This window comes from Chelon labrosus (assembly GCF_963514085.1).
Source record: "Chelon labrosus genome assembly, chromosome: 15".
Lineage (NCBI taxonomy): Eukaryota > Metazoa > Chordata > Actinopteri > Mugiliformes > Mugilidae > Chelon > Chelon labrosus.
This window is the reverse complement of record NC_140348.1, coordinates 25,441,546-25,469,228: the sequence shown is the minus strand read 5'-3', so window position 1 is coordinate 25,469,228 and position 27,683 is coordinate 25,441,546. Positions and strand designations below refer to the sequence as shown.

General features: G+C 45.1%; 1 protein-coding gene across 2 annotated transcripts in view; it reads right to left on the bottom strand.

Moving 5' to 3' along the window:
* Window positions 1–223: 223 nt before the first annotated feature.
* The window catches only part of LOC311500416 (B-cell lymphoma/leukemia 11A-like), a 47,483-nt gene continuing 20,023 nt past the window's right edge, over window positions 224–27,683 (bottom strand). For both annotated transcript variants that reach the window (XM_084561808.1, XM_084561809.1), the window contains exon 3: window positions 224–3,008. In XM_084561808.1, coding sequence (XP_084417934.1) covers window positions 760–3,008 — 2,249 coding nt within the window. In that variant the 3' untranslated portion in view covers window positions 224–759. The remainder of the gene's footprint in view (window positions 3,009–27,683) is intronic.

The following is a 27,683-nucleotide window of genomic DNA, read 5'->3' as shown; positions in this document are numbered from 1 at the left end:
CTTTTTCATTCTACCAAATGATAGTACAAATTGAATTCTTAGCACACCCTTGTCTTTTTGAAAGAAAATTTGAAGGCTGTCATCACTTTCAGTTTAGTCGTCAAGCCAATGTATGATTCTTCTTTTTCTTTTTTTCCTTTTTAAACCCTGCGTGTACATGGCGTCTTTTAGAAAGATCAGGATAAGTGCATTTCCAGGGTCGTAAGAAGAGGGTCAAGTCAAAAACTGATCACTTTCCATGTTACGAAACAAAACTGTACATGATATGTGTTACAGAATGTATGCAGCATGGATGTATCTTTCTATCTTTTCTCTTTTTGAAGAATAAAAAGAAAAAAAAACTGAACAAGAGAAAAACAGCAACACATTTACTCAACAACTAACCAACCAGGGACAAGTTCGTTTCTTTTTTCTTTTTTTTTTCTTTTTTGATTAGCAAAAACATACTATGCATGCTGACTAATTCTTAAAAATGGAAAAGGAAAACTCAAAAAAGAAAATAGTACACAACATGTAAATTATTGCACAAGAGAAAGGCTCGAAGTTTTGCGTCAATGCAAGAGTATTGCCCCGATACAGATCATGCATTCAATGGGTAATGGAAACGGGGTGTGCTGGTGCAGAGCACATGGTCTTAAGCTTCCACCCGATTGGCGAAAGTGGAGTGTTGGGTTTGGGGCAAATCTACAAGGGGCTGGGAATAAACAGGGGACTGTTGACGGACATAGCTGCGGGGAAAAGGTCCCATTGTTCGGCCTTCTACTCTGACTTTATTTCGGTACTCAAAGGACGGTCACTGTGCCATTTTTTCATGTGTTTCTCCAAGGTGCTGTAGACACTGAAGGGCATCTGACAAATTTCACACTTGTACACGTCTTTGCCCACCTGACCGTGGGTCTTCATGTGGCGAGTAAGTTTGGAGCTCTGGGCACACGCATAATTGCACAGCTCACACTTGTATGGTCTCTCCCCTGTGTGGCTGCGCCGGTGCACTGTCAGGTTACTGCAGTTCTTGAACACCTTGCCACAAAACTCACAAGTATCACTCCTGCGGCCGTCCTTGGAGTTTGGCCGTCCAGGACCCCCGAGGTGTGGTGTGCTGCCCCCGCTGCCTGTACCACTACGGCCTGACATCCCGCCATCCAGTTCCCCTGGAGGAGTCGAGAAACGCAGGCTGCCATTCTCTGAAGAATGCTCGGACGAAGACGCAAAGGGCGATTGTCTGGAATCCCCAAAGTTCAGAAAAGGGTCCTTGAGTTGTCGGGAGGCGGCGTAGCCAGCCAGCCACTGGGAGTAGACGTTCTCTGTGTTAGGGATTGTGGGCGTGGGCAGGTCAAATTCCTTTTCCAGCTTGATGCGTTTCGTGAAAGGACTGAGTGGACTGGGGCTACCCAGAAGGAGTTTCTTGGAGAGACCGACAGAGGCAGATTCGTTTGGGGATGCCCCCCGCCCGTTGACCGCCGAGACAGAGCCCTCCTCACCACGAGCCGTTTCCAGCACTGAGTCTCCATCGCATATCTCACGATTGTGGCGATGGTCTCGACTGAGATGATGGTGCAGGTGGTTCTCCTGGGCCATGGCATTTCGTTTGTGTGCGTTGAGGGCTTCACTGAAGTGCTGCATGCTGGCGGCCAGGCCCATGCCCTGCATCACCTCAGGTAGTGAGCGAGGGATGGACCCCTCATCAGCCACTCCTCCCAGTCGACTTCCGATGCCGCCGTTGTTTTCATGCTGACGTGGTGCTTCAAGGTTCAAGCCAAAGTGATAGCTGTTGTTGTTTCTTCTGGTTGCTCTCTCTCCATTCTGCTCTTCCTCCTCTTCCACCTCCTCTTCCTCCTCTTCTTCCTCTTCTTCTTCCTCCTCCTCCTCTTCTTCCTCCTCCTCTTCTTCCTCCTCCTCCTCCCCATTTTCACGTAGCATGCGGTTGTTCTCACTTTTAAGCTTGGCCACCACTGACTTCAGGGCATTGCTCGCACTGCCCAGGTGCTCGCTGGTGCCAGGCTCTGGAGATGAGGCCGTTGAGAGCCCATCTTCGGACTTGCCTGCGTTTGGCGAGGAGGATTTGTGCATGTGTGTCTTCATGTGGCGTTTCAGTTTGCTAGCTTGTGTACAAGCATGATCACACAAGTGGCATTTGTACGGCTTTTCTCCTGTGTGGCTGCGCCGGTGCACTATTAAATTACTCTGGAACTTGAAAGCTTTGCCGCAAAACTCACAACACTTTGATTTCAACTGGGCGGTGGAGGAGGGTGTTGTCCCTGCTGAAGGGAGAGGGGTTGTAGGAGTAGTTTGAGAGCCCACGGGTGACTGCATGGAGCCTGTAAGAGGTGGTGGAGTGGCAAGATATGGAGGTTTGCTGCCCCCTGCACCTCCTGTGCCTCCGCTTCCTCCTCCTGTCTGGAATGGCTGGAGTAAGCGCTGCATTGGGCTGGGCCGGCTGGGGGACAGCGGGGGAGTAGACCCTGAGGTGTTGCCCGCCAGTTCCCGTAGCCGCCTTGAGAAGTCCATTGTTGGAGGGGGGTCCAGAGGCAGAGGAGGATTGAGGCGCAGCACCCTATCAAAGGCACTCGGGTGGTGGGCTGCCAGCGCCAGCTCCTCTGGGCTCAGGTGGTGAGGGTCCAGGTGGTTCCTTGGAGGGGGGCTGAAGAGGGGTGGCGTTGGAGGGAAACGTTGATGATGGCCCCCACCAGCAGGACCACCAGCGCCAATAGAACCTCCCACTCCGACACTGTCCCTTCCACCTGAGCCCGAGCCAGGGATGCGAAGGAGGTTGAAGGGGCTTGCATCGGGAGGCAGATGGAGACCGTGAAGCGGGGGCTGAGAAGGGCAGTCCGCGCCTCCACCAAGGGACGAAGGCCCCCCCATGCGTGGGGTTAGAGGACTGCCGTGTTCACTTTCCAGGTAGATACGGAAGCCGTGGGTGTTCTGAGCATGCTGCAGCAAGAACCAGGCGCTGCCATACGACTGCTTACATGTAGTGCAGGTATAGGTGGTAGGTTCCTCCTTACCTATTGAGACAAAAGAGAGAAAAAACAATTGGGTTAGGAAAAATAATTTTATTGAACACCTCTACAAACACCCAACTGCCTTATGAAACAGGTCATGGAGTCTTTTTTTTAGTATTTCTGTTTTCATTGCAAGAAAAATCAAGAATGCTGATCTGGAAACATTAGCACAGCTGTCTACAAACAGTGCTGTGTACAGAAGGAAATGCATGATGAACAACTCAGTTGATTTTTTATTTGAACCTTAGGCCTAATTGTTACAGTTTTTTAAAAGTTGTCTGCACATGGTGTTGAGGGCTTTTGCAAATACAACGGTAGCTTTTATTGAGGTCATGCCCCACATGAGTACCATGTGAGAAGTTGTGTGTGTGTGTGTGTCTCTTTTTCTCCCAGACTGCTCTGGGACATAATTTCTCCCTTTAGACTGACTGTGAGTCCTCTATTGTCAGCAGGAGAACAAAGAAACAGGGCTATCCCAGCGGACTACCACTTCCCACTGATCTACCAAAACAGAAGCTCGCTGACAAATACATATACACACTCTCAGAAACACACAGGAGAGACAACACAGAAGAACCCCGCAAACCTTTAAATTACAGATTCTCTGTTTCTGTAGCAACAGCATAAATACCTTGAAAATATATTATGACCCAGAATTTCTGTTATTTCTTTTTTTTTTTTAGAAACAGAAGGTAATAGTTTCAAATAAGTAAAAATATTTTATTTAACCTGACGCCAAATGCATAAAACTCAAATGTTGTCAAGTTTATATGCCGTATCCATGAGTCATCCTCTCGTGCTGTACTTCCGACACTTCTACAAACGGCTGTCTCCCGACAGACGACAGAGCATACACGCTTATTCACACACACAGAACAAAACACGCCAGCCATCTGAGCAAAGTAAAAAAGGAGAGGTGTTAAAAAACATCCAGGCTCCGACTGGAGAGGAAAAATAACCCCTTCACTTGGCCCAGAAAGCTCCTTCCCCCAGCGAGGCATGTGGAGTCACTTTGAGACAGCGATGAGAGGAAGATTTAAAACAATAATTGTCTTTGAGTGGCCTCGGCGACAATGACCCGTGGCGGGACCCGCGATGCATGTGTAATCTTATTAGTGGACCGAATGGACGGCCATCAGCTCGTTTACAAGATTAGATAACAAACGAACCCCCCATCGCTGCCACCCGGAGCCGTGTGGGTGCATTTTGCAAGTCCAGACAATCTGAAGCAAAAACAAGCGATTTAATGTCAGGAACGCTTTGTTGTTTTGTCAGTTTTCCCACACTGAATAATTCACTCTCCGTAATCAGTGGGGAAATCTGATCGTACGAGACATATGCTTAACGCACAGAGCGCAGCAGGTACATCAGGATATCTGGAGAAACTGACAGCCCTAATATCGCTTAAATTAATTCTTATACCTTTCTATTTCTGAACCGTGCGCTACCACAAATTGCATGACCGAACATTGAAGCAAACATTTGTGTGTGAGCAGAAATACAGTCATTTATAGAATTATAAACCACAACATTGAAGATTATTTCAAGGTGCAATATTGAGGATAATTCTCTCAAATATACAAATGTGTTATAGGTTAAAAGCTCCTTTGCTGTGTTGTGAATAATCAGTTACAAAACTTTCATTAGTAAACAACGGGTTGTAAAAATACACACAAAACTGGGACTTATCAGCTGCTAATTGCCAGCAGACTAAATTAGCAGCAATACTAAAAGGATGTTATAGTTTACTTGGAAGCTTTTTACACAGCACGCTGTAAACATGCGTCTAATGCCAAATAAAACCGCCTCCTAAAATATCTGTAAGGAGAAAACGTGTGTGTGTGACGGAGTCTGCTTAAAGGAGATGCATCAAGCTCACTTGCAAATGTGATTTTTTTTTTTTCTCTTGGTCACAAAGATGGTAATGAAGCGTTAAAGAATAGTAGTAGTAGTAGATTCTCCTCCTTCCCCCTTTTTCTTTTTTTAGTTTTCTTTCTCCCCGCTTCTCGTTCTGTATGCATAAACACACTCATCCCGTATGACCAGCCACTTTGAAATCAGCTAAATTATGAATCATTAAAATTGGCACAAATTACCACTAATTGTGGGCACCTGCAATAGATCTAACCTGTGAATGTCATTTGCATTATCGGGACCAGGGAGTTTTTTTTTCCCCCTTCCACCTCTGATTGATCGACTCTAGTGCTGGACACTGACAGTAGTTCTTTACAAGGTTATGTAGTTATCCTTCAAAATATAATCACTCCTACAAAATAAGACCAGAGTAAATATAATAATATTCCCATTTTTGGTGTGTAAAACAATACATGTGAGCTTGTGCAACACTGTGTGACGTTAACAGCACAGGGATTATACAGCCTCAAGTGGGATTTTTTTAGTTAAGAATGTGGGCAAAATATTAAGCAAAATAAGAGCAACTCTTTAGCTAATTCTCTCCTTTTTGACTTGTAGCTCAGACTTGTCTGCACGCTGATTGAAACTGTAAGGTTAATGGATTTTAGAGTAGGCGACCGCTCCACTCCGTCTCCCTGTAATATACTCCCATCAGCCACTTCATTAGGCAAACTCTCCACCACTCCGAGGTAGAAAAATGAAGTGAGAAAGCGGAATGGAGGCCAGGAGATGAAGACTGATAGAGTCAGAGGAAGGGAAAGAAAGAGATGAGATAGAAGTAATCCCCCCACCCACCCACCCACCCCGGCTTAAGTTTACATAAAGGCGACAAATACCTCTGACAACTTTAAAGTTTTTGATACGACGGGCTTGTGGAGGGAAACAGAGAAAGCGGGGGAGGAAAGGAGGGAGGGCAGATAGAGGTAAATAATAGCATCCGGTTCTTTACCTGGAGTAAATGTCAAAGCTGTGCAGCCACTAGTGAGACTCCAGAGAACACACACACGCACCGTTTCAGAAACGTCCTAACACTCAATACCAGCCATGCTACAGTGACAAGCACAGGCATTAAGCCCTATTAAGCCAAGGGCATTGCCTGGACACTTATGTGGTGCTAGATGGGAGAGGGAGGCAGTAAGGCTGCTTGGCTCATGTTTCACGGCTCCTTTGTGTGAGTATAAGAGAGAGAGAGAGAGAGACACTGTGTGTGTGTGTGTGTGTGTGTGTGTGTGTGTGCTGCTGCAAGTTCCCGTGGCTCGATCCATCCTCCTCTAAAGGAAGCGTAGCACTCTGATCCAACGGCTACCCAAGAGCCTGAAGTAAAGCCAGTGCCCCAAACTGAGGAGACGCAGCGTACGTCCAGAAAAAAACAGGGATTCAGTCAGGCCAAAACGCACTGGAAGCCAAGTGGTTTTACTTTATTTAACTATTTATCATTTTCTTATCAACTGTTATTACTTTCCTTTCTTTCCAATCACACAAGCCTGATGCCTTGATGCATGCAGCCAGGTTCTGTGGCTCCTACAAGAGCGTGATAATATCCGGTTAACAGAGTATAAATTCTTCTTTTTGCTTGATTTCAATTGAGATTTTCTGCATTCAAGCTGCTGCAAAGACACACCACAGTTAATGCCTGCAAACGTCCATCATTCGTCCGTGCATGCTGCGCGAGGCCTGTATACATTTAAACATTTGAAGAGCGTCTCTTCTTTCACGAGGGCGCCGCGTCCAGACCGTAAAATAGTTTTTAGTGAATCCACCTCAGAACGTCAGCCTGTGCGGCTGTCTGTTCTTCAGCCAGTCATTCTGTCCTCTAAATTAGCTGGACTGCCACCATTACATCCCTCTCCTGCCAGCTGGGAACAAAAAAAAAAATGGATGCCAGGTCTTGGCTAACAGCTAAGACAAACGTACAACTATTTTACTGGCCTTATATGAATTATAGCAATCTCTAAATTCCTTTTATACTCTATCAATTACAATTTATTTATTTCCCCCCTCTCTGCCCTCCTGTGTTCTATTTCCTCTCCTCCATCTTACTTCTTTGTACTATATAACACTCTCTCCTTCCCCCATCCTCTCTCCCCCCTCTGTTTCACCGGTGGGTAGCTGTCTGGTAGTGTCCTTGGCTGGGTCCACCTCTGGGTGAGATGATAGTAATTGAGGTAATGGAACATCGCTAAAACAGGATTAGGTACGCATACTGGGAGTGAGGGACAATGTCCCTTAATACAATTTGGGATTTCTATCTGAGCCTCAGGCTTTCAGGATCTGCTGCTTATATTTACATCTGGCATCGCAGCTCACCCTCGATCAACCTCCACCCACCCCCCCTTGCTTTACCTTGAAGGGATACCTGGACATTTCGCAAGAGCTTTAGTTGTTTTGCAGCGCTAATTGGAGTCAGACAGTATCCGACGTTCATTGAAGAGCAATAAACAGTGTTGTGGGGGGACAAAAGCAATGCTCTGTACTCTGAAAAATGGAATGATGTCCCACTAAGATACTGTTTCTTAACTAGCACACTGCCACTGACAATTACTTTCCTCTCCTTCTCTTCTAATCCATGTACATTTTCAGTGATCAGCACTCACATACCCACAGTAATTGATAGACTGCCCGACTTGAAGAAAAACTCTTTTGTGACTTGGGGAGCAAACCATACCAGAGAAAATGATTTTCAAATGGCTTCTGCAGGACACGGACATTATCGACTCATCAGTCATAGCCCGGCCGTCCTCCATCCTCTCTTCCCCCCATCACGCACCGCTAAAGTGCAACAGTTGTGGCTTCGCTGATTCTTACAGTCTGCTGTACTTCCCAAAAGCACTTAACCATATCATTGTTGTCATGTGAGAATCTCGTTGCCCTAATTATGGCTCTTTTCGTGTTTTCATCTGAGGACTGCGTGTTCTCGTTCGAGCGGGGAGATTCGGCGACCGCCGGGCTTATAAATGAAACCACTCCGAAACCACGTGGGTTCGACTGAAAAATGCAAGCTGGTCAAGTTGAAAGCAAGACTGTTGTGAAATCCAGGATGACAAGGAACAGCAAGAACAATTACATTGTCACCAAATTCCTCTAATTGCTACTCTGGCATCATAAACGTCCATACCAACGCATCGAGTTAAATCCTGTGGCAACTCCCTGTGCGGTCCAGGGAGAAGGGATCTGCACAGTCCTCCTCTCCCCCAATTATTTCCCCCTCTATGCTCAAGATTTCTTACTAACTGGACGGCAAACGATTGGAATGCAAACAGTGGCAGCTGGTGTCCTGTCTGCTCACCGAGAGGAGCGACACAGTCAAATAACAACACGAGTGAAATTGCTCAAAAAGGCAGCGCTCTCTGCTCGGAAGGAAATAAGCCTCTATTACTGGCTATGAGCCGCCGGGTAGATCAAAGCAACTCCCCTCAAACACTGATGTTGCAAGAAAAGTATGGCAATCCTGATGCAAAGGATAGTCCTGTAATCATAGAAGGGGGTGGACATACAACAATAACTACCTTACGTTACATGAATAAGGAGTAGGGATCGGTATGCCTCATCTAGCAGTCACACTGGATCCCCTTTAAAAAGGACTCAAGGACTGTACTTCTTTGACAAATGAACCGACTTCACTCCTGCGTTCCACAAACGTTCAGCGGTGTTTGCATCCGCTGGCCTGGGAAGCATCCGTCTACATATTTTTTTTTTCTTTTCTTTTCTTTGCAGAACAGGACCAGCTGGATAAACACACAGGTAACCAAGAGGTTCAGCATAGCTTCGCTTTGACCTCATCTGCAGTAAGTGCTCAGGGACCTGTCACTTTTCATGTGTAAAAACCAAGGGCAGCACCAAGAATTCTTTCTGTAACCCAGTTGTATGATTGAAAACTACAAATACTCAAGATATATTGCCAAAAGTATTCACTCATCTGCCTTCACACGCATATGAACTTAAGTGACGTCCCATTCTTAATCCATAGGGTTTAATATGACGTTTCTGCAGCTATAACAGCTTCAGCTCTTCTGGGAAGGCTTTCCACAAGGTTTAGGAGCGGGAATTTTAAAGTTAAAGGGAATTTTTTGACCATTCATCCAGAAGCGCATTTGTGAGGTCAGACACTGATGTTGGCTGAGAAGTACCGTTCTCCTGGCAACCGCCAAACACAGATTCATCAATCCAATCCATCAGATTGCCAGATGGAGAAGCCTGATTCGTCACTCCAGAGAACGCGTCTCCACTGCTCTAGAGTCCAGTGGCGGCGTGCTTTACACCACTGCATCCGACGCTTTGCATTGCACTTGGTGATGTATGGCTTGGATGCAGCTGCTCGGCCATGTAAAGCTCTCTACACACTGTTCTTGAGCTAATCTGAAGGCCACATGAAGTTTGGAGGTCTGTAGCGATTGACTCTGCAGAAAGTTGGCGACCTCTGCGCACTATGCACCTCAACATCCTCTGACCCCGCTCTGTCATTTTACGTGGCCTGACACTTCATGGCTGAGTTGCTGTCGTTCCCAATCTCTTCCACTTTGTTATAATACCACTGACAGTTGACTGTGGAATATTTAGAAGCAAGGAAATTTCACGACTGGACTTGTTGCACAGGTGGCATCCTATCACAGTACCACGCTGGAATTCACCGAGCTCCTGAGAGCGACCCATTCTTTCACAAATGTTTGTAGAAGCAGCCTGCATGCTTAGGTGCTTGATTTTATCCACCTGTGGCCATGGAAGTGATTGGAACACCTGAATTCAATTATTCGTGAATACTTTTGGCAATATAGCGTATATAGATGCTCATAATTCACAAAGGTCTTGGAGAGGAATTAAGGAGGTGGAGGAATGCAACGAGGAAAGAACCTTTTTTAACCTCTAGGCATTCTCAGATGACATCTCAATATGTTCCAGTTTGTTCGAAGCATGCTGAACCCTTATGGAGCACTGTGGTTGCAAGATGTCTTCATGATGCCTTTCTCAGGAAGTTTACTGCATGTAGCTAATCGTAATCACTGCGTATGCTTAAATGCGTGCCAGCATTGGCCCATGTCATTATGATCACATTTAGAATCTAACGTTTGCACGGAAAATCGAGGGGTCTAGTTATTTATCTTCGTCTGGGCCTGTGACCCGTTTGCATTCATCCCAAATTTGTTCAGCTCATCACCAAAATTAACACATGATCTTGTGCATGATCCCATTTACCACTTTGAGGCCGTCTTTTTCATCTTATCGCTTGTCTTGTCGGAAAAATAAATGCAGTATTTGGCCAGGGTTGCACTTTAGCTCGTGGATCTCCTACTTTGTGATTGACACAGAGTATTTATTAGAGTACTCCAGTTTGCATAGTTGAGTTTATGGGTTTACTTATAAGCAGGATGCTCGCATGTAATCAGCGAGCTCCTAATTATCTGCGTCTTGATGCAGTCAATACGTAACAGGCGCGAGTGTTAATGTGCTTTTCTTGCAGCTGAATGCAAAGTTTCGCAAAGTAAATCTCCGGAAGCTGAAAAAATAAACAACTTTTTCTTTTTTTGTTTCTTATCTTCAAAAGAAGGCAGCCGACAATGAAGCTGTCAGATTTGCAGATACTTAATCAAGGTGAACATCAAAAACACTGTCACGATAAAAAAAAAAAGAAAAGAAAAGAAAGAAGAAGAAGAAAAAAAAAAGGAGGCCTTTTGCTGAACTTAAAATAGCTCCAAACAACTTTTGCAAATAGAAGTCTCCGGGCCTGATGATAATGATCTGGTGTTTTATGGAAGAAAGAGCTGTGAACGAATTTGAATTACCAAAAACAACAATGACTTATTGAGCCTGTCTGATTACATGCTGAGATATGTGTGTGTGTGCGTGTGTGCATGAATGTGCACAAGAGTGTGTGTGTGTGTGTGTGTCATTATGGTCCCGCTTAACAGCCATACACTCTAGGCTGATGAGCAAAAATATCAATACCGTCTGTCCCTGTGTGTGTGTGTGACTGTGTGTGTGTGTGAGAGATATATCAATACCTTCTGTCTCTGTGTTTGGAACCCATGCTGAGCTACAGACTGTGCTATCTGCAGCTCTCTCACCAGTCTACTTATGTGTGTGTGTGTGTCCGTCCAACCACCCATCATAGCTGCCATGTGACAAAGTTTCCTTTTCTCTCTCTTTGTGGCACATGAAAACACACTCCCTCGCTCCCTCTCTCTCTCTCTCTCTCTCTCTCACACACACACACATACACACACACAGAGTAATGTATCTCATAAAGCCTGTTCTAATGACACAGCCCGGGCCCTTAAACTGTGTTTATAAATGTAATTAAATGGACCGGCCTTTGTAGAAGCATCCAAGCACGCTGCAACGATCCAGCGTGTGTGTATGTGTGTTGTGTAAATGAGCGTTAGTGTATGTGTGTGTCCATTTGGAAGGCCGGTACTCATGATGGCAGGGACAGCCTCCACTTAACCCTAAACCACCATGGTGAAATTACAGAGCATCCAAATTACAGCACTTATAAGCAGAGAGAGAGAGAGACTCTGGTTTGAAAGAGGAAATTTGGTCTTCACACACACACACACACTCCCTCACACACACACACTCACCCATGCATACACACAATACTGAGTGACTCAGCTTGTGGACTTCTACTCAAAACCCAGAATGCAGAAACTTTCTTTCAACTCCTAATCTGTTGCAGATTGCCGGTCTTAATCAGATTTGATGCGGCCATTTTAGTTTAATTTTGAAGTAACTGTTGCTGCGGGGCTCCTGAAGACATTTGATTGATTGCGTCCTTTATCAAACCCATAATCTCGACACTGTAAAGTACTCTGTATCTTTTGCTTTAGCTGATATTCATAACTGCTTCATGACTAGTGAACATAAATGCATCCTGATATGTGGCTGGTCGTATTCGACCGCTCATTCCCATCAGTGTAACCACTGTGTGACGCATGAGTACCTGAACTCAGTAAAGCACCACGGCAGAAAAATCCAATCCAATACTTCTGCAGACTATAAGGGGATCTTTCACAAATACAGCACTTTTCTTTTTTGATTTGCTGCGCGGTTGTTTAATCACAGTCAAGCGTTGGACATGCACCGAACATCTGATAAGCCTTTAAACTGGATTTGTTTCTCAAGCCTCCCCAGGGGGCATTTGCATCTCGTACGGCCTAGCTGCTACCTGAAGCAACGCGCTTAGAGAAGACGCAGCTTATTTCAGGATCTGGACCAGTCGGCAGCGGAAGCTTCAAGCTGAAGCATCGCTGCCGCTCGTCAAGCCAGTGAGTTTAGCCCCGGAGCTGTCCTAACTGGTGACAGAAAGTGCTTGTTGTTTTCCTGGATGGCAACAGGAAACAGTTATGAGATATAAAGTGTTATGACTGGAGATGCAAATACTTGATTTACTGTAAAAAGTTCATGAAATGGTGTAATAGATACGGTGCCGGGTGGTTATCTATGGGATCGCCTTAAAATTAAAGTGATAGCAAGATTTGGTCGTCACAACTTTCAGCTCTAGAGGATTATAGTGCAGCGTGCTCCAAAATGCTGTGGGGGAAGAGTCCAAAAAATATGGGAATGCCGACTAAAAATGCACATTTCATTTATTCCTGAAAGCACACACACACACGTACACGCTTATGTTTCAAATCCCTGATGAGACAAGAACACACGCTGAGAGGAAGCAGATTTCCTTTAGTGCCACAAGCAAGAGGCTGGTGGTCACTGAAGACACACACACACACACACACACACACACACACACACGTATATATATATATATATATACACAAAGCCAGTCGGGTATTGAGTGATCTGCAGGGACCTGCAACAGCTGCCAAGCAGGACAATTCAGTCATCAGTGTGTGTGTGTCTGTGTGTGTGTGTGTCTTGCAGTGACCACAGTGGGAGATCACTCTGAGCCGTGCAAACACCTCAGCTGGCCGGAGACCCACACACACACAAACACAAACACACACAAAGACAAAAACGCACACTGTACAAACACAGCGCTTTGCTTCCTCTCTTCATCTAATCCCTCCTCCACCCAGTTGGTTTCATCCCTCCATCTGTCCATCAACATTGCATACAGGTGGTCATCCTCTCTTTCTCTTTTTTTTTTCTCTCATTTCCACCACTCTCCTTCCTTTTTTATTCATTTTTCCGCTTTACTACGTTCTGCCTTTTCTTTTCTTCCAGACGATTCACCAACAAAAAAATTTAAATAAACAGGAGGAGGTGGAGGAGAGGGGGGAATTGTGGAAATCAAGGAGGGATGAGGGTTGAGGAAAAGAGGAACAGCGTGATCAGAGCCTGAATCGCTAAAACACAAACGGCCTCACACAAAACCCTGACCGCCCACGCGCACACTCACGCACATTTACGGCAACATGTGGACAAGCTGCGACCGAAGGAGTCGCCGCCGCTGCCAAAGAAAACCTCTCGCTCGCCTATTCTTTCGCACCCTCACACTCTCCCTCCTCGCCTTCCTCCCCTCCATTCTTCCCTCTTCTAATCCTTCCATCTTGCACTCCCAGGTGGGAAGCACTCAGCGCCGGCTCTTTAATTGTATTCATCCGACAAGGCCAATCGATAGAGGACATATTTAATACAAATTTATGACTATTAGCCATCAGCGATAAAAAGCCTCTTTGTTTTTTTTTGTTTTTTTGTTGTTGTTTTTTTTTTTCCTAGATAGCTTTTGCTTGTGGTGAAAGAGGGGAGAAGGAGGAGGAGGAGGAGGAGGAGGAAGGAGAGGAAATACAAGCCATCCTGCTTTTAACACAAACAGCCTCCCACAGTCTCACTGTCCGACCTTGGAGAGATACGGTTTAAGCTGCAACAAAAACACCAGAATCCAAGATTTATTTTTTATTTTTTTCCCTCTTCCCTTTTCTTTTCAGACAACGCTCTCACTTCAAGTGGGTCTCTGGTGTATTTGGGAAGTTTTTTTTTCAAGGCTTTAGATTCTACTGCACAGTTCACAAGAGGATTTCAGGATGGACTCCGGCACAGCGGCAACTTTTGGCAGGCATAATAAATAATCATATCAACCGGTTATTTTCAGATTTGAGTGTGATAAACTGCTCGTCGACTGGGAAAATTACAAAAATAGAGGCCCGTTTGTGCCGTGGAGATAGCAACATGATATGGCTGCTTGCATACCGTGCGTGCGTTCTCAGGGATGAATAATTTGCATTTTAAAGGGCAAACTTGGACAAGTTTCAAAGCCGTTCCTAGTTAGTTTTGCACAAATAATTGTCCAGACAAAAGGCTGGAAGAAAGCTGAGGTGAGGAATTTAACGTTCCTATGAAAGTTTCGGGATTTGACCACTGTTAAGTTAGCGCCAGAGCCAAGCAGCGAAGGGAGTGTTGTGATGAGATAAAGCACGAAGACAAACTCCCCTTCAGCGCTCCTTCACAACCTTGTCTACTTAACAAACACTGTAGGCTTGATTCATTAGAGCTGCAATCACTGCACCCTGAGAGCCCTATCGATCCCCCAGACGGTTCCTCCGAGCCGAGGAAAAAAAAAAAAACTAAGAGCGGAGAGAAAGCAGAGAGATGGAGAAACCGAGGAAGGGCAGAGAGGAAGAAAAAAAGAAAGCCAGAGAGAAGAGAGACAGGCTGAATATATGGCTCTGTTAATACGAAGCGAGCACCAGTTTACCTGCCTCTTTAAATTCAGTCTAGTGTGCGAGGCGACTGTGACGGCTTCCCAGAGAGAAAAGCCCCACCACCACCACCGCCCCAACCCCCCCCCCCCCCCCCCCCCGCTCGTCGCCAAAGGAAATCCTCCGTCCTCCAAGAGAAACAAGGTGTGCACGAGCTGGAACCGAAAGTCAGACGATGGAGACGTTTTTGGTTTGTGCACAAAAAGCCGCCGCTCAGATTCACTGGAAAGACAGTGATGGTTAGTGTGTAGGAGAGGGGGGCAGGCGGGGGGTAGGGGTGGGGGTATGACTCGTCAGCGTGAGAAAGATTTACTATGGTTAACCCAGCAAAACTCAGTCCAGTGACTTTTTGTTTGTACAGCTTATTTTGCCATCTTTACAGAGTCATATATTACGATGGTGAATCTCAAGGAAAAATCTGTAAACCACAATCTGTATTTTTCTTTTTTTTTTCTCAGAAAATGGGGTAATATTTTTTTTTGCAAGGTGTTCTCATGAGTTAACTGTCCCCATATTTCCTTCTAGTTAGAATTTACTAGCAGTAATAAATGACTGTAACACACTGTAATGCTGCATATTTATGACGGTGTATGAAATAGTTGCACGCAGCGATATAATCCTATTAAATTATTATAATATTATAAAAGGTTCAGTTGTATACTCTTTAAAAAGGGGAAGTTAAAATAGAATTCCTGTATTTTTAATGATAAAATTCACACAAAATTACCCCTGAAAATGCCAAAACTTCCACCACGCGCCCTTTGTGCCCTCAATGCGTCACAACGGCGGCTGTGATTAAGCGTCCCGTGACCGGTCAGCGCCTGCGTGGGCACACGGCTGCAGACGAACGTCTCCGAATGACAAAAGGCCGGTGTTTGCCGTGTCGTGGAGCCGTATTCATTTCTGCGTACACAAAAACAAGCACGCACACGCTCTGCCCTGACATATGCCTGGGGCCCGGCCACCGGCGGAGGACAAAAAGGCCGGTAAATAATTGAGAAGTGTGAAAAGCAACAGAGCGAGGGGAGGAGAGGGTGACGGACGAACGGTTGGGCGGGCGGGGCGACAGTGCATGCAGTTGTTGTTGTTGTTTTTCGTTTCTTTTTTTTTGTGAACGTACGCGTGTCGATTTCTGTCGAGCTCTCCGGCGTTCGCAGACGTAAGTACAGGAGCCCACGTAATGTTTGTCTCAGGTCTGAGCAGCACCGCACTTGTCCACAACTTTGTGTTTTTTTTTTTGTGTGTGTGTGTGTGTGTGTGTGTATCTGAGCCCAAAGATGCTCCATTAGCGATTTGGAAAGTGGTGTGGGTGCCTGGCATTCCCATCAGGCCCGGTCTGGCCTAAGTGCTGCACCACACACACACACACACACACACTCCCAAACCCAAACCAACCCCACCCTCGTGGGCACAGCCTGGATGCAGGACAACCCTCACCCCCTCCCCACGCCTACACACTAACACAAACACACACATTGCCTCACCCCAAACACACACACATACCCTGAACCAACCCCTCATCCCACCTAGGACGACCTAGCAGCGCCTCTCAGTCCAAAACACCCCACGCACACAATAGCGCACACACTCACGGTCCACTAATGACCAAACCCAAACAGCTCCCAAACAACTCTGAAAAGCTATTAGGAGAGGGCATTTTGATGGGGAAGTGATTTTTTTATATGCCATTAGAAGCCATGGATAAAATGGGCGTTCGCGTAAATACAGCCACAGGTCGGAAGGGGATAGCCAAACGAGGATAAACGAGAAACCATACTTCCCCCCCTGAGATAAAGGTAGAGGAGTGTCCACATGTTGCTCTCTGTGTGCGGCGTAGTTTCTCCAGCTCGGATTGACTTTTTTTTTTCTTAAATATTTTCCACATTCTGCGCCGATTCAAGTGTTTTGGGAGCGTGTCTGTGGAGGTACTCAGTCATCCAGGTCATGGTTCACCAGTTACCCTTGTGTTTTTGGATATTTTGGGAACATTTCTCCAGTTTATTGCACACACAAGCAACGCTGGGTTTAATTTTACCCTTTATCTATCCTCTTGACGCCCTGATTCTCCGCTTCCCTTCCTTTTAGATCTGGCTGCTAATTCACCCTCGTATACAAAGTCGAGAAGGAAGATACGCAAGAACATAAAACATTTCCCTCTGTGTTAGTCCTCTACTCATAAAAATGGCCAGGCTCCACAAATGATGACCTGAAATGAGTTTTTTTTCTTGTGCTGATAATGAGTTTCTTCTTTTTTCTTTCTATATCGAGTTCCAGAGTCTGACTCTAACAAGTTAACAAGTTTGCGTCAGGTTGGAACGACAATGTGCTATTTTTCTGGACGAACGCAGGATCTCCTTCACGAGTATTGACGCCATTAAGAAAACGCCACAAAAGACTGACAGTCAGAGTCCACAGCATTGTCCACTTCACTTTTTTTTAACCGCAATAGCTGTAAGAAGCATTCTGCCCTTGAATCCATTGATGCATTATTATATTTTGCATGGAAAGGTATAGTACACTGTATGCAATAGTGAGACAAATGAAAGTGCTTCACTAGCTAGCTAAATATGTCTTATATGAGCTTCCTTTTGAATGCTGTGTCTTGTCATGAATTGTATTAAATATTAAATTTGAGGATTTTAAATTTCCGGTTCCACTTTTGTGGATTTAAACTTGCACTTGCAGATAAAACTTGGTGAGAGCTTTAAGCCACATGCTCTGCATTTTAAACTCGATGCCGTGAATCCAGGCACACAGAAGGCAGAGGTTCCTGACAGGGAGAAAATAAGCTCTGGTTCCAGGGTAAACAGGGTCCGTTCCTCACGAGGGGCGAGCGTTGGGAATCTCGTCAGGCCCAGACACGATTTGGAGGAACGAAAAAAACTCACTGACGCAACTTTTTCCTAGAAGGAGACATCAGGTTTTTAGCGTACCTGCTCTGTTCGTGTTATTTTGTCTCTCTGCTGCTTTAGAACAACGAGAGGACGAGGGGGGACAGACAAAACATAAACATCAGTCATCGTCTCACACACACACCTACGCGGCCGCTCCCGGCTCGACCTCATTCAGCGCTAACAGCAGGTCACTCAACGCTTCGGCTGTATTTCCACGGCCTCCTGACAAAAGAGAGCGAACGAACACAAGTAAGAAAGAGAAAACGTTCAGCAGGCACCCTCCGGGCTTCACACACACATACACAAACACACACACACACATTTAGGACAGGACGTCTTTCTTCTCCTCATTAGCTTTTAATAAGTCACAAGGCCATCAAATCCATAACAGGCAATATTCACAACAATGCTTCCCTGATGAGAAGGTCAGTTGGCCTATTAGAATAAGCCGTCAGTGTTTGCTGATCATATATCCTGCAGAGGCTGGGAGTGGCCACACATGTCCAAAAAAAATAAATAAATAAAATCCTTTTAGAGCCCCCAGTTCCTTTAAGAGATGGGACGAGTCACTACAGCGTCAAAATGAGATTAACTACAGTTGCTGCTGTCGAATTGTTGCAGCACGCAGCTCAGTGTTATAGATTTTCTACGAGAACATACAAAGAACTTTGAAGATGAGCGTTTACTGTCAGAGAGGAAGTCGTCCACCAATGAATGCACAAAATCTGAAAGTCATTTAAGCAGTTTCATGGTTCCAACTGCACTTTAATTTATTCAATTTAATTCAGTTTATTCCCAGTAAGGATGAGGCTTGGACTGAAGGTGACTCTCTCTCTGCATCATTTCTCCACCGGTTTCTGAATTTTAACAAATCAGGACAATAATCTGGAGATGGAGAAACTAATCAGCCTGATTTAAAAAAAAAGAAAAAAAAAAAAAAAAAAAAAAAATTAAAAATAAAAGAACAGCACGTGCGCTAGAACCGGTAACTGAATAAACTCTGCATACTTTAACTGCCTTCTCCTTGTTTTACTGACAACATGGTTTGAAGGATTTCGTCTTCTTTTGTCAACTAGCTTCGTGACAGTAATTAAGCAGCCAAAGGTCCTCTCTGAATCCTCAGACAGCGTTTAGAAAAGCTCTGGTACGACGGACTGATGCAGCTTTGTTGAAGAAATCCTGCACGTTTTATTGGAGGGTCTAATTACAATCCAACAGTCTGTTACGTCTTACATTGACCATAAGAGTTTTACACGTCATGAACACCGTGTCTCTTGATATTATTAATACTATTTATAAAGATACTTGATTAACTAACTATATTTATTTATTATAAGGTATCAAAGTGCATCCATATTAAAAAAATAACAGTTATTAGGGGGTTTATAGCACAACTAAAATCAGTTTTTAATGATTAACTTTGCCTGCTTGTCCTGTGGTGACGTGATAACAAGCGTCCTACTCCGAATAATCACCGTGAACTGTTTTTACTAGAACTACTCCCCGCTAAGAAATCTTCACAGTGATTTATCTGGATTATACTGAGTAACAGAGACATCTGTCCACAGCTCAGTGCCTCTAAATAAGAGTTTTATTTCTTCTGGGAAGTGACCATTTAATATTTCTCTCCTATTGTTCCCTCTTCCTCTCATGTGGACCACATGCCTGTCTTTGCGTATGGAGGCCATATAGGAGCGTGGCAGGTACATAAATTAATATTTCCTGACTACAAACTTCATTTTTTTTTACTACAGGGCACCTACTTCCTGACCCTGTAAAATCCTGCACCACTTTTATACCTTTTTTTCTCCCCCTTTTTACCCAGATCTGCTACCTGTAAGCTATACTCCCCCATATCTCCCTCTCTGTCTGTCTGTCTGAGTCCCCCGCCCTCTCTCTTTTTCCCATTCCCTGCAGCTGAGCCTTGTAAATCAAGCTGAAACATAGCTCTGCCTCCCTCTGTGTGTGTGTGTGTGTGTGTGTGTGTGTATATATATATAAATGCTGTATGTTGCATACTAACCGCTGCCAAAAAATGTGTCCCAACCGCCCCCTTCTCACCTCCCTATACGTCTGCCTATAGAAGGAGGAAGAGCCAGAGGGGAAGGAGGCGAGCGCGTATGTGTGAGTGCGTGCAGGATTAAGTTTGGTGCTATCTGTCAGGGTCATATGGGTTGAAGGAACATATCCTAGACTCTTATCTCAAGTGGTGCAGGGAGACAAGCTAACCACACGCTCTGCAGGTTTACTGTAGAAAGAAAGACAGTTCACGGCGTGTCGTCCGCGTTACGGATAAAATTCTACATCGCATTATTTGTAGTTTCATCTCTATCCGTGCCGGAGAAATTCGACTATTTAAAGGTAGCTTTCACGCCGCGCAGGACTGCCAAGTTTCCCTCTGCACACGCTCAGTTTGAGAAATGGCAAAATGCTAACTCACAAATCGTTTTAACGAGAGCGCGCCTGCTTCACAGTTTTTTGCAAAAAGCGAGGCCACGTCAGATTTTTCTCGGTGGCAGAAAAGGCTGCAGATGACCAGAACCGGGATCAAACGACTGCAGAATGACAGAACAGAAACACAAGCGGAGTTGAGATGCTCTTTAAAAGAGCTGGTGGCATAAACCGCAAACCAAAATTTAAACAATGAAGCCACGGTGAGTGTACTGCAGCTCTCAAACATAATGCCATGTTCCCCACGTTACGTCCTGCAGGCGGTACAGGAGCCTGGCTGCACGAACCAGAGGGACTGAAGTTTATACAGTTTATACCGCCAGGCCTTCAGACTCTCCTCTGGACACTGAACACTGAACACACGCCCTGTCTGCCGGTACACGACAACCGACTCAACTTATCACCTTTGTTAAATATGCTGTAAATTATGCAGTTTTGTTAAATTTTTAGTAGTATTCTGTTGTTTTGCTCTTATTATTTATGACTGAGCTAACCGCTTCTCCCGTTCCACCACATTTTATTGCACTGTTAACCCCGTGTTAATCCTGCACATGACAAATAAACCCGAATCTGAATCTGGGTTTGGGCTCAGGAGAACTTGAGGTTGATTGAGAACGCCCGTCTCTCATTGCTGTATAGGTAAAAATAATACTACAACACACTAAAAACAAACTGATTCAGAAAAAAGACACTACTGTGGTCCACTGACTGGAGATCCTGCTGTTAACACTGCAGACTCATGGACCTATGCTACTGTGATGCATGGGTCCAGTCAGGTTTTGCTTACTAGGCCTTGCTCACTAATCAGTCTTTTCATTTGTTGCACAAAAATAAATAAATATGCAAGTATGAGAGCCTAAATACGTGCTTGCAGATGTTTCGGTACAACTTCTGAGACTAAATTCAGAGTTGTGTTTTGGTTACTGGTGCAGCATTTGTCGCAGACTAATAATAAGACTCTCACTGGTCATTTACTAAAGGCCACAAAGTCGGCAGTGCGAGGGAAATGAGGCACAGCTGGTTTATTTTTGTACATATATACTGTTATATAGTATGAATGCACTTGTTTTAAGAAAGACCAGTGGGATGTCAGCCTGCGATTACAGCTCTTATGTAAAAATATGTTTGTGTAAAAAAAAAGAAAAAAGAGGAACTTGTTTTAACCCAAAACACTTGTATTATGTGGTTGAGTAATATTTCATGCAGAAACAGTGTGAATGTAGCTGAAGACATCGATATTTTTTTCATTTTTTATTTTTTGCAGAAACAGCGAGGGAGGGAATGTGTGTGTGTGTGTGTGTGTGTGTGTGTGAGGGGAGAAAGTGTCAAAAGCATGCCATATTTAGGCCAGGCTGGCACACAGCGAAGACACGGGCTAACTGTTGCTTTTCACGCGTCGCATCGACTCTTCTTACCATCTGCCCTCCCTCTTTGTCTCACTGTGTGTCTGTACGTCGTTCTCTCTCTCTCTTTCTCTCGCCGGCGCTCCTCCTGCCTAAACTGTCGCTCTCTCTGCCTGGCTGATACCGTCTCGGCTATAACCTCCCACCACCTCCTTTCTTCCTCTTCTCTCCATTAAAAGTGCCTCAAGGTCTCAACGCAGGCAGCAGGACTATGTAAAGAGGGAGAAAAAAAAAAAAAAAACTGACGGCCATCACGGCTCCGTAAATGCAGTTGCTGGCCTTAAAATGGCTCCTATTTCAATCTTTTCCCAACAGAAATGGTGTAATATCAGGGGTGAGAGGAGGCGACTAAGTGGCAATATGTGTCAGGAGGCTGGTGTCCACAATATAAAAAAAAAAAAAAAGAGAAAGAAAGAAACAGGGAGAATCTTTCTCATGGTCTGCTGGTATATTTAGACTAGACAACCAGAGCCCTGAACACAAACCACCGTGACTCACACACGTAGAACAGATTACAGACACACATATGCATGCACACCCCTAAATACACTGATTCATACACAAATCATGAGAAAATCAATCCCAGCGCAGACAGACGCGTTTCGCCCCAACGGCCATTCATGTTTCTCACTACCTGTTTTTGTCGAGCCCCGAGGCCAGATGTGTTGCACATGAACTTAAAAGAAGTGCGAAAGAGGAAGTGACCGGCGCATGTGATAGTACTTTGTGGGCCAGGTGTCTGCACTCAGCCTTATCACTGGTCTTCGCTTGGTTTGAGGTTAAAGGTGAAGCGCTGCGGTCCGAAAGATTCAGGTGGAAATGGTATAGGCGGCTGTGAGGTCATACAGCGATCAGGCATAACATTATGACCACCTGCCTAATATTGTGTAGGTCTCCATTGTGGTGACTCAACAGAGAATGGACATGGGCCTTCTGAGGGTGTCCTGTGGCGTTGTACTGAGGTTGTACAAGGAAATGTGTTGTTCAAGGGGCTGCTAAGTGACAGTGGGTAATCCTTACAAAGAAGAGCACTAACTAAATGGCCCATGACGCATTTCATCATCTCGTAGTGGTACTGCATTCTGTAAAGAGTTTAGCTGAATAATATGCAGCTGGGTTCTGCTCAAGGTTTCCTCCTGTTAAGAGTTTCTCTTGTCATTGTCGCCTCAGTACTTGCTCTTGGGGTTTGTGTAAGTCTCCCTTGTGCCTCCAAAAAACTTGTGACTCAACAGAGAATGGACATGGGCCTTCTGAGGGTGTCCTGTGGTGTCTGGCCTTTGAGGGGAGGGGCCTCTGTGGATCATCCCACAGATGCTTGATCAGTTTGGGATCTAGTGAATTTGGAGGCCAGGTCAACACCTTGTGCTGTTCTTCATGTTGTTCCTAAAGTGTTCTCCTGTCAGTGGTCATAATGTTATGCCTGATCAGTATATTTACAACACACACTACACACTACAAAGAAAATGTGGGAACCAAAACTTCCCAATATAAGACCCACATTCCTTTTTTAACAAAAACCCTTAAATCCCCAAAACTCAAGGGCACCTTTACCTTCATCCTTTTAGATATTTAAATGTTCTCATGTATAAAGAAGATATTCAAAGTCTCCAGTGTAACGTGACCTTGACGACACTGTCATCGTGTAACCCCTTCCCCTGGCCATATGTTAACGTGTCCTTGAATCGTTTCGTGAATGAAAGGCAAATTGTAAAACGCCCCAGTGTATGTTTATGCAGTGTAAGTGCTGTAAATTTAACACGAAGGATTTCAAATATCACAACCTCTAAGACTTCTGAGCTGCTGAAGTATTATCTGCGATGCCGCTGAGGTTGATCTCTGACTGAAACCGTTTATGCCACACTTGTGGAAGCTAAAGGTGTGCGTTTAGCCGATTAGCAGCAGCTAAAAACATTAGCATTCCACTCCAAACATCTAGCAGTCCTGTAACCCCGGCCCGAGACTGCTGGCCAGGGGTTGGGGGGCTTGTTGAGCTAATAAACCCTGCTAATCTAAATGGGCGCTGGGTCAATATGTGCATGTGTGTGTGTATGTGTGTGTGCGTGTGTGGCTAAAGCTGGCTAACCCCAGCAGATGAGCCCTCACCCCAATCACAGCCCCCTTTTTCGCTGGCAGCCTGCCGTCCGACTTGGCAGACACACACTCGCAAGGGGTCTGGTGTGCACGTGTGTGTGTATGCGGCTGTGTGCGCACGCATGCATGTGCGCTTTTAGCCCGTGTGTGATTGCACAAGGGAGGGAGGATTATAGATGTTGAACATACACACGCAAATGAGCGCAGGGCCCGACTGGTCTGCATGCCGTGTGTGTGTGTGTGTCTGTGTTGTAATAAAGCCAGCTATGTTTTACTGGCCCGCTGACACAGTGCATAAAAAGATCAGTGGGCCAAATCCATTAGTGGTATAATTGCATTACATGGTAAATATTCCTAAAAGGTCAATATCTCCATTTGAAACATCACCATCATCACAGACGGCTGCGATGAAACAGGAATTCTGGGACTTTACAGAAGCCATGGGCACAAAGTACCACTTCTGGGCATCTATTATAGCGAGGATTTGGCCCACAGGACTGATTTTCCACCTCAGAATGAGTCAGCATGAGCTTGTGGCAGTCCAACAGATGATCTTATAACGTGTGAGCATCTGATTTTGATTTTAATGCTCTGAAACACATTTCCTGTTCTGTTTTCATTCCAGTTGAAATCCAGCCACAGTGTAAAACAACATTGGAGAGATTTAGTGGAGTCGACTAATCTTTACTCATTAACTTGTCATAAATATAGAGGTTTTATATTTCAGCTTCAGATTTGGTAGATTACGCTTTCAGGCCACGTATAAGTCATAAACTGGAGTCGTTCAGGCTCAGGTTATTTGATTCATATGCGGTTGTCTGAAAGTAAGAGACAGAGCGAGGCAGACAGGAGCACACTGAGTGGGCGAGAGCAAGACAGAACTGAAAGTGAAACTAACTTTATTTGGTTCTTATGTAAAGCAATTCTGTGTAATTCTGCTGCAAAAGCACTGGAGCGCGTCCAGTCTCTGTATGTTAAATGACGACAGGGGATTAAAAACGCTCGGGCACGGGGTTGAACTTTCATTCAAGTTGACCTGAATCGTAAACGTGTCTTCACGCTGAAAGCCGCGGGCACGCCGCAGTCCTTTCAGATTCCATGGCTAGTTCGGCGCATTAAAGCTAAAGGTTTGTGCCAAGGGTTCGCTCCGGCTCTTGCTCCGCGTGACACTTTGAAGGAGCACGCGAGCTTAGGTTTTTCACGCCGGAAAAGTCGCCGCGAGCTGCAGGGAGCTCACGGCCGTGTTCACGAAATAGTTTGTGCAAATCTCTACAACTGTGGTAGACGGTGGAAAATGTTCTATGACGACTCTTAGAGGCACAACGGGCACATTAATGGGAAGCGCAGCAGGTTGATTCACCCAAAACAGATATTTTATAGTAGTATCTATGTTCACTTTCATGTGGTTCTGTCTCGATCTCGGTGCGATGGAATTAAATGATATGTAGAAAGTGTATTTCTGGAAACAGTGTCCTGGTTACTCTGTGATTCTCTCCCTCATTGGAGCTACTTTCTACCGACCAAAGACACATTCCTCATGAAAACTGTTGACGGTGTGTTCTGTGGATTATTCAGAGTAACAGGGACACTGTGTCTGGAAAGACTTTTTCTTTTTTTTTTTAATACAATATTTCATTGTAGACAAATGAAACCAAAGCTAAAGTATCTGCACGGTTGCGCATCACTAGAGGGAAGTGAGAAAAGTGTTTTCTTTTCTTGTCATTTTGATGAACCGACCCTTTGATGCAGGTGAGGCCGCTTCCGTGGACTGATTTGAATACCTTGGGACGGGCTAACTAGTTGACGGCAGCTACGTTCAAGTCTGGCAGTCGTGTCTCAGAAAGATCGAGGCAGAAATTGAGACGGAAAAAGAGAAGAAATATAAAAAAAATAAAAAAACGGGAGCACACAAACACACGGAGGCGGCATAAAAGACTACACACACTGTACGGTGTATACGCACACACACACATACACACACAGCCTCCAGGCTATTGTCCTCCACATTTAGGTCAAGCCGAAACTAACAGCTTCTCGCACACATGCCGCGTCCACACACACACACAAAAACACACTCCCCAGGAGGCTCCGCTCACCTGCAAAGAGGCCAGTTTGGACACAGTGTCAAAGATTAAACCTGTGTTTTATCTCAGAGAAGGAGGCTGCTTGGGGGAGAGTGTGTGCGAGCGAGTGTGTGTGTGTGAGCGCTCAGTCCCTTTAAACCAGAGGGCAGAGGGTCACTGGAGAATACACTGCTTTTTTTTTTTTTTTTTTTTACTCGCACACACACACGGGCAGTTGCCCTTCTCTGTGTGCGCGGTCAAGTAGAAAGGTGGATCTGTGTCAGGTAGCAAGGGTATTTACTGTTACTGAGACAAGCAGGCCGAGAAAACACAAACACAGCAGGAGGGGGTGGGGGAGAGAGAGAGAGACGGAGAGAGAGAGGGCAGAGAGACTTGGAGGGGAGAGACCGGGAGAGAAAAAAAACAGGCGAAGAGAAGCTGAGAACGAGACCAAGAGGTGGAGGAGGACAAGGATGAGTAGAGATGCTTTGACGGCGTCAAGTGCTCAACAGAACGCAGCCATGTGCAGAATCGGAAAAGCAAACACACGTACACGCCAATCAGGCATAACATTATGACCACCTTCCTAATATTGTGTAGGTCTCATCAGAGAATGGTCATGGGCCTTCTGAGGGTGTCAGGATTGGGGCGGCCTCTGTGGATCGTCCCACAGATACTTGATCAGTTTGAGATCTAGTGAATTTGGAGGCCAGGTCAACACTTTGTGCTGTTCTTCATGTTTTTTTTTTTTAGTTGTTTCTAAAGTGTTTTTGGGGTGGGGGTGCCTGGTCTGGTCTAGGTGGGTGCTACATGTCTAAGTAACATCCACACCAATGAATGCCAGGTCCAAAAGTTTCCCAGCAGAACACTGAACTGTCACAAGATGGTCGATGTTATTGCCTGTAAGTGGTCATAATGTTGTGGCTGATAGGCCACGAGAAGAAACACGTATTTATTAACGGACACATGTCTCACTGTGGTATAACAGTCGAAGAGATGCTAAAGAACATGAGCTGATATGATAAAAGTCAAAAAAAGGAAAGGTGTCTCGGACACCTTGTGTGAGAAGGAATCAAGAGTGTGACCCAAAAATGCAAATGCCCCGATCCGCCAAGCGCACCCCTGGTAGCTCTACACTAATAACGGCCCACATGCACACTCATTCCTAATCTGAAGTCAGTTCAACAACATTAAAACCAAGAAACAAAACCACATTCTCTGACCAGAAAGTCTGCACTTTACTCGCTCCGCCGACTTCTCTATGACTGCTGCGCTTCATTTCAGCTTTCGTTCACACCCACAGTAATCACTTTTAGGCCCAGATGGAACAACAGGTCATAGAGAGCATTCACCTTAAACCATGCTTTTGCTCCAAGCTTAGTCACAGGTACTGTCTGTAACATCTTTATTGCAGTTATGACTGTTTTTGCATCTCTTTCCCTCCTTTTAACGCTTTTACTCTCCAAGGAGGAGAGGCGTGCGAATTATAAACTCTGCGAACTAACTGTGATTACATTATCTCAGTCTGCGTCTGATAATCTTCATTTTGCCGGTCAAACAATAACCTGCTGGTTCAGAGGGAAGCTGGAATCTCCTCTATCAGCAGTTAAGGAACTTCATAAGAAACTGATAAAGTCAGTTAGAAGATAAACTGATGACTAAGTGTCCATGAGTGCTCCTCTGTGATGGGCCAGATTAACAGGAGAGAGATAGAGGGAGAGAGAGGAGGCGATAGGAAATGGAAAGGTTGTCCTGATGCACCGCGTGGGACTTAATAATCACCTTAACGACGGAGTTATTAGTCAAGCAATAGATGAGTCGGTGAGTGTGAAATTAATCTGCGACGATTTGCGTAAGCGATCGATCATTTGAGGCTTTCATGCAACAAAAGGGCCCGGACCGGTCGTGGCATCTCTGCTTTGAATCAGGCAGTTTGGATAAGACAGGTGCATGATGCGTGACAAAGTCAAAGATAGATGAAGGAAATAATCAGCAGATGAATCAAGTGTGTTTACGCGATGTGAATAGCTGCAGCTTTAAATTACAGAGATGTCCCTGTCAGCCGACTAAAAATAAAAAAAAATAAAACAGGGCCGGAGAATAAAAATGTTCATCGAAAGCCGGGCTTGCATTATCTGTGCTGACTCAAAGAGGAGAGACTGAACTCGGGTCAGAAATGGATGATACCGACTGGCTAATTTCACAAAAAGGG